Source organism: Delphinapterus leucas, chromosome X (assembly GCF_059928025.1).
Source record: "Delphinapterus leucas isolate spDelLeu-1000000601 "Yukka" chromosome X, BTC_Dleu_Yukka2, whole genome shotgun sequence".
Classification (NCBI taxonomy): Eukaryota; Metazoa; Chordata; class Mammalia; order Artiodactyla; family Monodontidae; genus Delphinapterus; species Delphinapterus leucas.
This window is the reverse complement of record NC_143150.1, coordinates 128,527,293-128,542,430: the sequence shown is the minus strand read 5'-3', so window position 1 is coordinate 128,542,430 and position 15,138 is coordinate 128,527,293. Positions and strand designations below refer to the sequence as shown.

Sequence of the window (15,138 nt, the reverse complement as noted above, 5' to 3'; positions counted from 1 at the left end):
GCTACGTCCCAAGACATCAAATAACTTGAGCATCTTCCCACTGCCCTCCCTTTCCTCAAACTCAGGGCAATATGCCTGCTTCCAGCAACGTCCTAGGGTAGATGTGAAACCTTGGCCTTGACTCCGAGGGATAGACGCCCGAGTTCTATGCCTCACGTGCGCCAAGTGCTGAGCTCAGCTTGGCGCTCGGTGGATAAAACTGGGAAACTGAACTGAAACCCTCCTAAAGCTGAGTTTATAATAACTTATTGAAAAGGATCGTCATGTGTATTTTAACATTCAAAAGAAGCTAAGCATTTCCGAGATCAAAGAAAGAAGATGACCTCAAGTGTGGCTTTCTACCTCGTTTGGCAGAATTTGAGATAACATTTTCACTGACTTGTTTGTCTAGTTTTAGCTTTCAATTTAAGGAACTAAAGCCAGCATGCTAGCCACAGCATTCAGCAGACAGAGAAAGGAAGCATTACATGTGGTATTAACTAGTGAAAATAGTAATAATCACAGAAATAATAGTGCAAGGTCTTTCCTCTCTCCGAATAAGAGGATATGAAAGAGAAGGGCTTACCATCAGTTACTTTCATAAATCTTCAAATTTATAATCTGGAAATATTTGGAAATTGCATAATTTGGAAAAGTTACAAATGATACTGTAGCACTGTTTCAGGGAGAATGCCATGTAAACCAAATATAATTTCAGGCTGTATTCTGAACATCTTTATGTTTTGTTAAAACACAATTTTTTAACAAAATAGGTATGGAATAGAATTGCTAAATTTATCTGACCATTTTTTCTTCCCCCCCCCCAATTTAAGATGTTTCTCTTAATATCACACTTCTCAATGATTGGGTGGTATTTAAAGTATTTTAGCGTTTATACTCTCTGAGATGCTACTATTGCGAAAGGGACCAAATTCTTCTCCTAAACACCTGAATGCTGACATTTATTTTATATTTACTGAAAAAAAATCATGGGAATCTTGTCCTGGGAGAAAAAAATGACCTGATCAACTTCAGGACAGAATTTCCCCCTATAGACCTACATGTAGAGAAGGCATTTCACTTGCTGAAAAGCCTGAAGCAGTTGCATATTGAGAATTTATTCTTTTCTCCATCTGTGGAGTCTGCCTGCAGCTGGTAGTCCATTTAACAGCTCTTAAAAAGAAAGAAAATATTTTGCTTTTCACATCCACAAGACAGAGGAGGTAAAGCACTGGGAAGATAAACTCCATCCAGGTGGCCTCCCAGTTGGTAAGCTGACCAAGAAGAAGAAAGCACTTAGGGGAGATTGATGAGCTGCGGGCCGCTTCCCACTAAGTAGTTTTGTGATATGAATCTTCCTCCCGCCACAGAAGTCCCATGCGGAATAAAGGCTTAAATGTAGGAGAAATAGAGGAGAAGTCGTTGAGATGATCGAACAGCACACTGACGAGTCCTACGGGTGTTGCATTTCCCTCACTCTAGTCGGTTTTAAGTTTATCTCAAGGAAGCGTACTTCTCGGAATAAATGTGAACACTCATTAGAAAACCGTCTCCCTTCCACGTGCGCTGTGAACACATTAAGCCAAGTTTCTCGTGGTACCCGGTTACACCTACAGAGCCCATCCCATCTTCCGCCAACATGCAGGGCACGTCCACCTTGGATTACGTGATTTCGGTGCTCAGGTTGTTTTGACCGCGGCACAGCAAGCTAAGTTTCTCTCTGTAGGCGAAGGAGACACTGCCTCAAGGGGAAAACAATGCCTATGAAGCACTAACCTGGGCTACCGTCTGCCAATGCGTGGCGTCGTCTTCACTAGGATGGATTCCATAATTCCATCTTCTTTGTACCACGTAGATCACAGGCTCAATTGAAATATTGAATTTTGAGGACCACTTAATCTCCAGCTGCCCGGACTGCAGTTCTGTGAATCGTAACTCCTTCCTGGGCTTCAGGGGGACACCTGAAACAGAACCGCGCCGGTTAAAACAGCCCGTGCGTGACTCGGAGTGCGGTGAAAGTTGAGAAAGAAAATCTACGGAAGAGACAAATCTCATCTCGCAACAACGGATCCTCTATTTCCTTTCTTAAAAGCAGCTTCTCCCTATCAGGGGTTCACATTTGAAATCTCCTGACACGAAGTTCAGTTTCGCTCTCCCAGTTTTTTAGAGGGTCTAAACTGATTCCTGATTCTGAACAAGGTCACCTCTAGAGCAATTCCTTTATGCGTGTTCTTCCAAGTAAATCCTGTTACCAAGCTGCACCAGTGGAGGCTAACCCGGAATTCACACGGGGCAACAGTCAGGAGGAGGCTTGAGTCCTCTTTCCCACGTAACACGCTCCGTCTCTGCTGACAGATCCTAGGGTCCTTAAAGCACGGTTCTCAAGTTTGCTCTCCTCTCTATCTGAGCGAGTTTTCCTCGTAAGGAAAACATCATAAAGCCCAATCCTCTCACGTGGTCAAATCTTATAAGAATGGTTTCCGAAGCATGGGTCTTGTGGATTCTCCAACTGATTGCTGGACCTCTGCCCCACTGACTTACCGTCTACAATTGGAAAAAGATGAATTGATAATGTTTGGTTCAGGCATGAGTGAGTGCCTGGCTTCAGAAGTCCCTCACAGGTGCCTCACTGGAAAGTAGTTCATCATTTTGATTCCTTTTTCCCCCTACAGTGCATGCAAGTTGCCTGGTAACTGAAAGATTTAAGAACCACGGTTCGAAATAGCAGCCGTTATGGAAAGGGAGTTTTAAAACAAATTTATAATACTAACAGGACATATGAAACTAACTGAATTAGGTAGGGTCTACGGCATCATGATGTTCAATGCCATCCAAACCAAGAACACCAGCTGCATTAAAATCATTCTTTGCTGAGAACGAGTATTTGCCTAAAGCACTGACAACTAAGCATTGGAAATGGTTAGCTCAGAACGCTGCTTAATTTTTCCGTTTCTTGAGTTTAAACTGAGAAAACTAGAAAATGTGCAAATACAAAATATAAGCTCTGATGCATGTTAGTGATGTGGCTGAATTCAACTCATTTCATTCTGATCTTAATCCAAGCCAAATCTTGTGCTGGGAACTTTTAAAGGCATTAAACACTGAGGTGGACAGAGTTGGATAATTTTAAAATGGCATATGTATATCTGCTCAAAAGCTCACTGACTCTTAAAAACTATTTTCTAGGGCTTCCCTGGTGGCGCAGAGGTTAAAAATCCGCCTGCCAATGCAGGCGACACGGGTTCGAGCCCTGGTCCGGGAAGATCCCACATGCCGCGGAGCAACTAAGCCCGTGCGCCACAACTACTGAGCCTGCGCTCTAGAGCCCGCGAGCCACAACTACTGAGCCCATGCGCCACAACTACTGAAGCCCACGCGCCTAGAGCCCGTGCTCCACAACAAGAGAAGCCAGTGCAATGAGAAGCTTGCGCACCGCAATGAAGAGTAGCCCCCGCTCGCCGCAACTAGAGAAAGCCCGCGTGCAGCGACGAAGACCCAATTCAGCCAAAAATAAATAAAATAAAAATAAAATAAATAAATTTTTAAAAAACCCAAAAAACTATTTTCTGAACAACCACAGTCACCGCCCCTATTGCATTCTCCATGTTGATTTGCTGGCAGGTTGTTATCTGTACGTTGCCCTTCACTTTACCATAAAGTTGTCTCATGTGATCCTTGCTGTGACCTCATCAACTGGATGAAGGGTGAAGTAGCTACATTCTGAGCCCCAGGGAATTGAGTCTGAGGAAGATTAAATAAATTGCCTGGAGCCATGACCCATCTCTGGTTTCTCCCTGAAATTTCTGCCACATTTTGGATTAGGAAAAGCCACTTAGAAAGGTAGAGAAACGAAGGGGTTTCCGTAGCTCTGCAAGTCCCTTGGACATTCTGATTCTAACGTCCTTGAAGTTCCTGGTTGGTGTGGGACTCTTCCGTCCTAGTCTTTGCTCCTGCTGTGCCCCTGCAAGAGTCTTTTTCAAGCTCATGTCAGAAACTTCTCGGTGCATAACCTTACACTTACGCTTCCATGCCCAGAATATTTCTGCAGAGCAAGTGATTCTCACATCTACGCCCGGTCCCTCTCTGGGCTGCAGGACCTCAACCAACTGCATAAGTCCCCTCTCAAATGCCTGTCCCCAGATACGCCCCTCCTTCTGAGACGTAGGTCTTCATGACATCTCTAGGCTGTTGGACATCGAAGGGTTCCCAGAACCCTTTGTCTTGTGCTTGCACCTACCAACATCCTGTGGTTTTACTGCAGAGTATAATTTCAGGAACCCCTCAGTCATCCTGTCTCCATGGTGACCACCTGTTTTAGGCACTTTCCTCTCCTGTCTGGACCGTCACCATAGCCTCTAACCCATCTCCCTGCAAGCCAATCTCTTTTCTCTAATTCCCTCTTCACCCTATTTGTGGTTATTTTCTTCAAGTGGAGGAGAGAGGCTCTCCTTCTCCTTCTCAGAACGTTCAAGCGCATCCGTTTGCTACAGAAGGGAGGGAAACGTCTCTGCATCTCACTCAAGGCATCCATCTTCACCACCACCTACCAGTTATCTTTCAGTTGATCTCGTGGTACATTTTACGTGTCTGTCGCACACCTGCCTTTACACCCACAAACACACTGCCAGGCACTCCCTACTACCACGGCCTGTTCATGGTGTCTTCTTCACTCTGAAATCTCTTTCCTTCTATTTTCGGACCACAGACCCCGGAATACTTCCAGGCTCAGTCCAAATGCCACCCTTCGGAGCCACTTTCCCTAAAGCTCCCAATTGGAAAGAAAGGCTCCATTCTTCTGCCAGCTCTTCAGCATTTAACCTGTCACTGTCGAAATGCACTTAACTGCCTCCCTCCACAGCCAGCTCGTGTAATGATGTCTGTCTTCCCCACAAAGCTAAAACCCCAGAGGTCAAGAACCACATCTCCTCAATTTCCACATCACCATGTCCTCGTAGAGAGCACTCTGCAAGAGCGAATGGCCCGGAACTGTTCGCTGAAGAAACAGCCCAACCCGCTGTCTTATTCTTCTCTCAGGTACACCTGGGGACGTAAGAGGACTCGGAACATTTACACACATCTTTGGGACAATGGTAAACCCCTCTCTGCTTGAGAGTCACGGAGGGGAAGGAGAAGACTTATCGCAGGCGTTCGGTGCCACCTTCTCTGGCGTGTGTATCCTTTCAAGGAGCTCACATCTCCTTTTCTGTCAAGGTCCTATGGCTCAGACATTCCTTTACTTACTATTTAAAGAGACGATGGCTGGCTAGTTCCTGAACCTCACAGAGCACTTTCTCTGAGAGCACTTTCTTGGCTCTCCATGGATAATCCTCTAGCGTAAACGCAGCTACAGTAAATCCTCGAGTTGCTGAAGCACCCTGAACTCGTCGGCAGCAGAGCTGCCGCTGCTGAGTTGCACCCGCACCCCCGTGCTCTGAGGCTTCAATCTTGAATATCATTCAACTACCAAGAGCCTTCATGGCACACGATGACTGTCAGGGCACTGTCAGTTCAAATTCCTTCATCTGAGAATCTCTTTAATTATGATGTGCAATGGTCTTGCAATTTGCCTTTTAAGAAACGGTCCATCTGGTTTGCATTAGGGTCAGCTGACTCCCCTGATTGGGAGTCACTGCAGCCCTTGGCTGTAATTGTGTGCAGATGGGGCTCAGGCCTGGACCCTCAGCCCTCATGTCAGTCCTTTCATAGTCCTTGCGAGCTCACCCAGCATCCTGGCTGCATAACCAGATGCAGAGGATGGATCTGTCCTCAGTGTGGTTTTTATTATGTAAATGACTAGGATCTTTCTTTTCTAGTATTTCTGAACGTATTAGTCACCTGAAATCTAAAGTATTCTGTTAAAAACTTCAAAAATGCTATCATATAACATCCCACAATATATGACAATATCGGTGCATTTTTTTCTCCTTTAAAACATAACAAGTATTTTGGTGAAATCAAAGGAACAGAAACCCAATGCTTCAAAAAATGTTGAAACTCTGCTGATAGAAAACTCAATAAAGACAGACCATCAGCAGGTGCAAATCATCACAACATTGGACTGTTCATATAAATATACTTGTCACAAGTCTAGGTATGAAAATGCAGCAAGATACTGTGTTCCGGGCTTTCCTGGTGGCACGGTGATTAAGAATCCGACTGCCAATGCAAGGGACACGGGTGCAAGCCCTGGTCCGGGAACATCCCACATGCCGCGGAGCAGCTAAGCCCGTGAGCCGCAACTACTGAAGTCCAAGCACCACAACCACTGAAGCCCGCATGCCTAGAGCCTGTGCTCTGCAACGAGAAGCCACCGCAATGAGAAGCCCATGCACTGCAATGAAGAGTAGCCCCCGCTCGCCACAACTAGAGAAAGCCCACGCACAGCAACAAAGGCCCAACGCAGCCAAAAATAAATAAAATTAAATTAAATTAAAATTAAAAAGATATTGTGGGGCTGCTTCCCTGTGGGCACAGTGGTTAAGAATCCACCTGCCAATGCAGGGGACATGGGTTTGAGCCCTGGTCCAGGAAGATCCCACATGCCGCGGAGCAACTAAGCCCGTGCGCCACAACTACTGAGTCTGTGCTCCAGAGCCTGTGAGCCACAACTACTGAGCCCGCTTGCCACAACTACTGAAGCCCGCACGCACTGGAGCCCGTGCTCCGCAACAAGAGAAGCCACCACAATGAGAAGCCTGTGCACCGCAATGAAGACTAGCCCCTGCTCGCCGCAACTAGAGAAAGCCCGTGCACAGCAATAAAGACCCAACGCAGCCAAAAATAAATAATTTTTTTTTAAAAAAGATATTGTGTTCCAGGGATAATATCTCTCATAAGGACAACTGTACTCAAGGAATTTGTGTTTATATCACATTAAGGCACTCAGTCACAATATTCAAAATGTGAAAAGTTAATATGTGAAAAGCGGCCCATCTCTAAAATCCTGAGGTTTACGTATTTCAAATACTAAGAGATTCATGGAAATAGTAAGTCAACTCCATCATCACATCAGATCTTTTTGGGAAGAAACAAACTGATATAGGATTAATTCCTGGTTAGCACCTGGTAAAGAAAAATGACTGCTGTGTCATGGCCACCTACGTAACTGAAGGCCACAAACTACTCTGAATCTTTACATTTGGAAAACAAGTTCAGCTTTTCTCTTTCCCTCCCCAAACCAAATGTCCCAGTTGGGAGTGAGGAGAGGCAGTAAGATACTAAAGCATCACCTCTAGACAGAGGACAGTCCAACTAGGCTGTAAACCAGACCTAAAATAGGGGAGGATCAAAGGAAAACCAGTGCCCCAACGAACCGGAGCTTGTGTTTCACCCATAGAAGACCAGCTTGTGAATTTCCCACAGTCTCACGAAGGTGTGCGTGTCAGAGACTAGCACCTTCGGGCCTGGTTTACCCACGGTAACATGGTCAAGTCTTCCAGGGGGCTGCTTCTAATAGTTTTACCTGAAGGGTGAAGGAAAAGCTCTCTTTTGTTTTCCTTTGTTTCAAACCCTAACACCAGTCTGTAAAGTTAACTCAGGCATCAGGCAAGGACACTTCTCACAGCATAACCCAAATTAGATGCGCAAATGTAACACGGGACATTCTGTTATCAGTTTTTCAAAACACACAGTGTTTTGAAAAACTCACGTTTCCAGCATATATAAAGCCTTCGAAGGTATGAAATCAGCCTACACCCCATCTTCCTTTCTACAAAAGTGGACCAGACAGAAAGGATATATGTGTTTCCATGTATTTAAAAAATTTTTCATTAACTCAATAAGCGATAAAAGGAGAAACAGGACAGCGGATGGCACGTAGCAATTTATGGCAAAAGTTAAGAAAGTGTTTGGTCCACTTCAGTGAGTGTGTGCGTATGACCACCTTGACGAGGAACGGCTGGGCCGGGTGGAGGTTGGTGTCCTTTGATTTTGCACCCCGGTGCTCACCCAGTACAGGTCATAACCAATGTCAGGCACTGCCCATAACTCCTAACACATAGTCAGTAATTACTAACTGAGCTGAAATGTGTCAGTACTTGGAGATCCAGGTGACATCAGTCCCTTTTAAACTCAAAATGGGGAAGACGTTAAGAAAATGCCCTCTGGGATTTCCTATGAGATGACACTTCAATAAGTATATAATGAATGAATGAAACGGACGTGAGGAACTTACAGGTTTGCCCAATAGAATTTGGTTCTTCACGAGGTATACTTTTTATCTAATTTAAATATTACAACTCCACAAACTAGTTGGAAATAAAGTTCAAAGAAAAAAAAGCTCCATGTTATTTATGAGCCTAAAAACTACTGATAAATCAGTGGTTGTATCAGATTTAATCTATTTGATCTTGATCTATCTTTTACTGGAGCTATAATATAATAATACAGGGGTGCCCAAACAGGGCTTGAAGTTTAGGGTCCTATTACAGTAGCTGGATAGAGTCAAAATAAAAATGACAGGAGAGCTGGCCCAGGTGGGAACAGGCATTAGACGCATCGCTGCTGCCAACCCCTGGATCCCCTCAGAGGCGGCCTGCGACCTCAGCCTCAGCACTTGTGAACTGACAGCAGGACTGGTGCAGCTCAACCAGCGGTGGAGCTCCCTCTTCCTAAGGAAAACGCCTGCACAGACCCGGCGCGAGCAGAGACAGGCAGGCAAGCTCGTTTCCCACCGGTTGTTTTGGGGCATTAATAAGGGGGCACTTATGAAGGTGAGAAGGACAGTGACAGCTGGGCCTCCAAAGGTTGTCAGGCTGATTTGCATGCATGTTGATGGCTGGATACATGTTTTTCTCCTCACAAAGCCAAGCGCTGGGTCAGGAAGGACCCTTTCCCAGAGAGGCTGGCGCCATCAGCACCAGAACCCTCTTTTTTTTCTTTTTTGCGGTACGCGGGCCTCTCACTGTTGTGGCCTCTCCCGTTGCGGAGCACAGACTCTGGACGCGCAGGCTCAGCGGCCGTGGCTCATGGGCCCAGCCGCTCCGCGGCATGTGGGATCTTCCCGGTCGCGTCCCCTGCATCGGCAGGCGGACTCTCAACCAGTGCGCCACCAGGGAAGCCCAGAACCCTCTTTTGATGACTGTCAGATGCTCTCAGGACATGGAAGCCAGCCTTCATTCAGAGAGCAAGGAAAAAGTCTTTATGTAGTGTGGGTGTATATATATATATATTTTTTTCCAAAAGAATACTATTTTATCCTTGTGCTCATTATGCAAAAGTCACTGTCAGGTCAACAGAGTCTTTTTATTCTATTTGTGGTTAGCCCTCCATGAATTGCCTCTGTCCACAAACACCCAGGTCAAGACTTACTTGTAGTAGAAAGGCGACTTCGGCACTTGAGAAAAGCCCATCGTATTACATTTAAATTGCAGCTATCTTTTAATCATTAATCATTTATGCTGGCCCTTTGTAGAATATTTCCCTTATTCTAGGTGAACCAGGCATACTTGAAATTCATACTGACTCTTCACTGCTTCCACATGAAAAGCATATTTTAATTTATATTGAGTCCTTTAACCGCCTCACTTTTAAAACAAAAAGGGTTTTACAAATGGGTTTTCAACGATCATTCTAAAAGCATCCTATTTTTATGGTAAATGCTGATACTTCAATAGCAAATGTTCTATAATAACAGAACAGGTTTCATAATAGTAGCCTTTTAAAAAATTAAATGGTGTTAGATTGGGCAGAAGTGATTTTATGTAGTTTATAACAAAAGGCATGGAAACAATAAAACTTTAAATCCATTAAGGAAACGTCAGTCTGTTAAGAAAGGGAAAGCAGCAATTATTTTGAATCTGAGACAGTATTTGTGCCAGGTTTCCAAGGATCTTAGGGGAAAAAAATGGAAAACTGCATGGATTCCACAGATTTCAGATAAGAGTATTTCCGAGTGGCAGCTGGAGGAAGATGGCGCAGGTATGTGTCTTCTGGGAGACCTGAATTGTTATAAGCCTAAGAATGGACTTCTGAAAATAGTCAACAAGCCCGTAATGCAGAACCGGCATTGCAACAACATACACTTGATGCGTGAGAGGGAAAGTGCGAGAGAGCAAGAGAGATTTCTTTTTACTTATAATGAATGATGCCTAGTGACCGATTCTATTTTTCTCTTCAAATGAGACCCAAAAAGGTAACGAAATGTTATGTCTCCCATAGTATGCTTTCTGGCATGCCAAACTATACATAATACAACAGCATGGGTTTAACATACAAGCACTTTGTCACCCTTACAGAAAGAGGCATGTAACAGCATAAAGGAGTTAAGTGCTCTAGAAACTGCCTATGGATGTAAACCCTTACATCGGCTAAATTGTTTGATAACTTGCATCCCTATCTTTTGGAAGAGGGCAATTCCTCCATCTGGGAACTTAAGATACTAATCAAAATATTTAAAGTTCCCCGCAAGCACACTTCTGTTCTTGGATTGTGCCAACAGAAAACCCACAATACTCATGCGTCTATTATGCGTTTTTCAGCTGGGCCCCATCGCCAGCCTGTTTTCCAAGGATGTGAATACAGTTACTCCAAGGTAGCGAGTGGAGCTTCAATCATTTACTCATGTTGGAGAAAAACACAAAAAAAGTTCCTGAATTGATGGTGGCCTTCCTACATGTTAACTTCTAAACGAACTCATATGATATAGCTATTATTTTGTAATAACTTTAAATGGAGTGTAATCTATAAAAATACCGAGCCACGATATTGTACACCTGAAACTAATACTGTAAATCAACCATACTTCAATAAAAAAATAAGAAGAATTCCCATGAAGGATTTACTCCACCCCAACAGGAGTTCACGGGGGCTGATTTCTATGGTCCAGTAAGTATTTTCAGATGTTTGTATGTGGCACAAGGTACATTTTCTTACAGTTCTCGCTTCCCTTCCAAGTCACATCTTTGACATCCTTCCTCACACGCACACAGACCCCCCTGTGACCCTGGAGGTCCCCTCGCCTACTCCGCTCTGCTCCTTACCTTTGTACAGAGTCTTGGGCACCTGGCAGGTGTGTCCACATCCATTGGAACAACACTTCTTAATCCCAGAGCATTCACTGTCCACTTCACAGCTTTCGACACAGGCGGCGGCAAAGCCACTGGCCTTCTCGGGAGCTGGGCAATCCCCTTGCTTTACTGACAGGATGTACTTGAGGAACTCACAGCTGGTCAGGCATTCATAGTTCTTCTTGGGGAACAGAGGCTGGGAGAGAATAGAAAAGAATTCTCCCGTTAAAGACACACGGAGTCTGATTTCCAAGGCGTCGGAAAGGCAGGTCAAAATTCTTACTCCATCAAAGTCTCCCTTGAATTGTTTACAAAGTAAATGTACTTGCTTTCTTTCCCCCTAAAGAAGTGATCTTTTATGCTAATTTTTTAAAGGACTATGACCCATCACTTAGAACTTTATTTTACATGCAACAGATACACATCAATTACACATACATGCATTCACAGATTATTGTTACATTTTGAGTTCCGATATTGTAAATTTAATGTACATCGAGACATCAATACTCTGACAATTAAATACCAGGGAAAAATTTCACACTCTAATTTAACTACCAAAGGTGGAAAACTAGAAACACTAGCTAGAAAAAGTATAATTTCAAGGTCTGAATTAGAATTGTAGATGACAATAAAATTGATTGTTAATAATCATATCCAGGGCTTCCCTGGTGGTGCAGTGGTTAGGAATCCGCCTGTCAATGCGGGGGACACGGGTTCGAGCCCTGGTCCGGGAAGATCCCACATGCCACGGAGCACCTAAACCTGTGCACAACTACTGAGCCTGCGCTCTAGAGCCCACAAGCCACAACTGCTGAAGCCCACGTGCCACAACTACTGAAGCCCGTGCGCCTAGAGCCCGTGCTCCACAACAAGAGAAGCCACGGCAACAAGAAGCCTGCACACCGCGACGAAGACCCAACACAGCCAAAAAAAATGAATTCATTTTTTTAAATTAATGATACATAAAATTTGAAAAGAACATGAACTGACTGGATCAAAACTGTGTCTCAATGCAAGAACTTCCCAGGTAAAACAGAAGAAAGGTCATGCTTTCAATACTGAAGTACCACAAGTCTGTAGCTAGTTAATTTAAATTAAAAAAAGAAACTTTATAAACATTTAAAGCATCGTCAGTTCTTAAGGCTTTTCTCTCTTGTGCACTTTCACAGCTCATTTTTCCGTTAGCTACTAGATGTTTTACTTCATTCTTTTTTTTTTAAGGATACTGAGTTGGTATGGTGTGGGGTTCTTTAATATAAATTTATTTTATTTATTTATTTTTGGCTGTGTTGGGTCTTCGTTGCTGCGTGTGGGCTTTCTCTAGTTGTGGGAGAGCGGGGGCTACTCTTCGTTGCGGTGCGTGGGCTTCTCGTTGCAGTGGCTTCTCTCGTTGTGGAGCATGGGCTGTAGGCACGTGGACGTCCATAGTTGCAGCACATGGGCTCAGTAGTTGTGGCTCACGGGCTTAGCTGCTCCATGGCATGTGGGATCTTCCCAGACCAGGGCTCGAACAAGTGTCCCCTGCATTGGCAGGTGGATTCTCAACCACTGCGCCACCAAGGGAGCCCTCCATTGGTTTTTGAAGTTCTCAATTCAGGTCCAAATCTAAGTTAGGAATCAAAGAAGCATGTGAAAGGATCTGGAACAATTATAGAGTTTTGGCCAGCTTTCCTCTTTCAACAAAATGTATATATTACATGCACTGACGAAAATACTTAAGTTACTAAAACCATCGGCCCCTGGCACACCGGCTGAGATTTGCAAGTAGACATAATTTTTATTAAACCTGGCAAGTGTTTACTGCTTGATAAGTTAGCAATCACAGGGACTTAGTTTGCACTATGTATAATCAAATCAACTCACGGCAAACTTCTTCACACATGAAAACGGAGTATAACTTGGGAATCAGATAACAAAGTAAGGGCTGTCTGTTCATATGACTCTAACCATCTTCATGCCAACTGCCACGCCCTTGAACTGGGAGGGACAGGAAAGCAGGAGCTGCTATCTCCTCCCCTTACTGATTTACCCACCGAGCTAATTACTCACCCGGCCAGAGTTAAAAACAAATAAACAAAAACACTGGCGGAGACAAATCTGCAACATTTGTTCCCACTGAGTGTAAAAGAAGAATGATCATAATTAGCACAATAACTTGGATCTTCCAGTTGATGTAGGGTTGTTCTGTACAATTCTTTTCCTTTTTGCTATGGAAAATGTGATTTTTTTTTGTTGTGGGGGGGTGGCTATTTTGAGGTCCATGGAAACAAATCAGGAATCAAAGAAAGTTCCTCTCTGCACTGGAGCTTTGCTAGACTGGTCCCTGAGCTTGCAGTGTTCCAGATGACATAATGAATATTATATTAGATTGTGTACCCGGAGAACTAGGCAGGGCTGTACCAAGTTAGCTCCCAACAGCTACTCAGCAGGACTGGACTCATGGATGTATCTTTTCTTTTCCCACTGCTACACGTTTCCTGTTTGACATTTCCAAATTCTTCTGTTATTCTGATCATAACGTTACAAGAGCCAAAGACAGAGAGGTGGCTTTGCTTCTCCTACAGCGTGACCATCCACAAGTCTCCAACATGCCCCCACCAGGCCCAGTACTGAAATCTGCAGGGAGGGAACTGGGCCCCCTTGGAATTTATAAGAAAGAAATAGTCTTCAGCCCTTGAACTTAAATGAAGATCATCTTACAAATACGTGAATTTGGTACAGTAATCTCACAGAGGCGTTCTACTTAACTCTTCTATTTGTTCAGCTCTACTGAAGGCAAATTTTGATGTTCTGTATCAATTATCTTAGATAATCCTCTTGGATTAGGTTGAAAAATATTAATAGTCTGAATATAAATTAGAGAACATATGGTATCTGTGCACAAGGTCTCTCCCCATGTCTTTAACCATTGCTTAATGAGAATTTACCACTGAATGGAATAAGCACAAAAATGCTCATAGGTGATAGAAAACGATCTGTGAACATTAGTACTCTAGACATAAAGGAAATGTGTAAATTGGTCCCCTGATCACCACTTGGAAATCCTGTGAGCAAAAGATCATTTGGGCGCAGGAAAAGAAACTTCTGACCTTTAAGCATGTCATATTTCTTGTGCCATTACGAGTTACTCACAGACTCGTCAGGAGGGATGTGGACATTTTAAAGGTGCGGGTTACCCAAGTCACAAGGAGCGCCATGCCCCTCAACTTCACAGAAATGAAAACACGCATGGCAACAACAGATGCGCCTACTGAATGCTGCATTTCTTGTTTATACAACTGCTTCCGGTCTGTTAAGGCAAATTATGAATTGTAAAACTATGTAACTACAATTCCTTTATAAAACTATTCATATGAATAATTTCACACAAATAACCATTTCGCCAGGTCACTGGCTCGAGTTTAAAATTTGGAGAAAACGTAGTTACTATGCTGATTAATTTTTGTTTGTTTTTTTGTTTTTTTCTGCCCTGTCCATATACAAAAATAAGAGCGGAATAGTCTTCAAAGATCACGTATTTTTCTAGGGTAGTTAGTGCCTAAAGGATGTCATTATGCATCCAAGGATGGGCTCAAAAAAGCAAAGAGGTGAAGGAAAATGCCCTTGGGTGCATTGCATTAAGGGGAAACTCCCCCATATTTTAACTAACATTCTACACGATACTAATTAATTCTTATAAGTCTCTCCTACATCCTATCTCTTAGCCCAAAACGCAAATGTGTTTTCAGTGCCTCACCTAGGCAACACACTAAGCTGATCTTTCTTGTGGCAAATGGTAAAAACGAAATGAAATACTAACAATAGTAACTAACTGTTTTTGGATGCAATAACATAATTTGTGCAGCAATCATGGGATGATGAACACAAACACATCAAATTCGGTAACATATACTAATAGGTTAGAAATCCTATAAATATGAAGCCTCAAATATGGAGAAAACTCTGCATCTGGTGTCTCGTTCAATTCACCAGAACTGCACATGTGCCCAATCTCAATACACAGCCTTGGCAAAGAGCCAGGGCCTGGGGGCTGTCTCCTGGCTCCAGCCAACACACAGGCGTGCAACCTTCAGTGTGGACCCCTGAAGTGAGCGCTCCACCATCATCACCACCATCCCCGCCACCCTCACCAGTGACGACCCGAGGAACC

General features: G+C 43.8%; 1 protein-coding gene across 1 annotated transcript in view; it reads right to left on the bottom strand.

The window, feature by feature from the left end:
* The window catches only part of ANOS1 (anosmin 1), a 193,339-nt gene that overhangs the window by 46,497 nt on the left and 131,704 nt on the right, over positions 1-15,138 (bottom strand). The window contains exons 4-5 of the mRNA XM_022559806.2: positions 10,959-11,181; positions 1,756-1,940 (exon numbers count right to left, since the gene is read on the bottom strand). Of these exons, the coding sequence (XP_022415514.2) occupies positions 1,756-1,940; positions 10,959-11,181 (408 nt within the window). The remainder of the gene's footprint in view (positions 1-1,755; positions 1,941-10,958; positions 11,182-15,138) is intronic.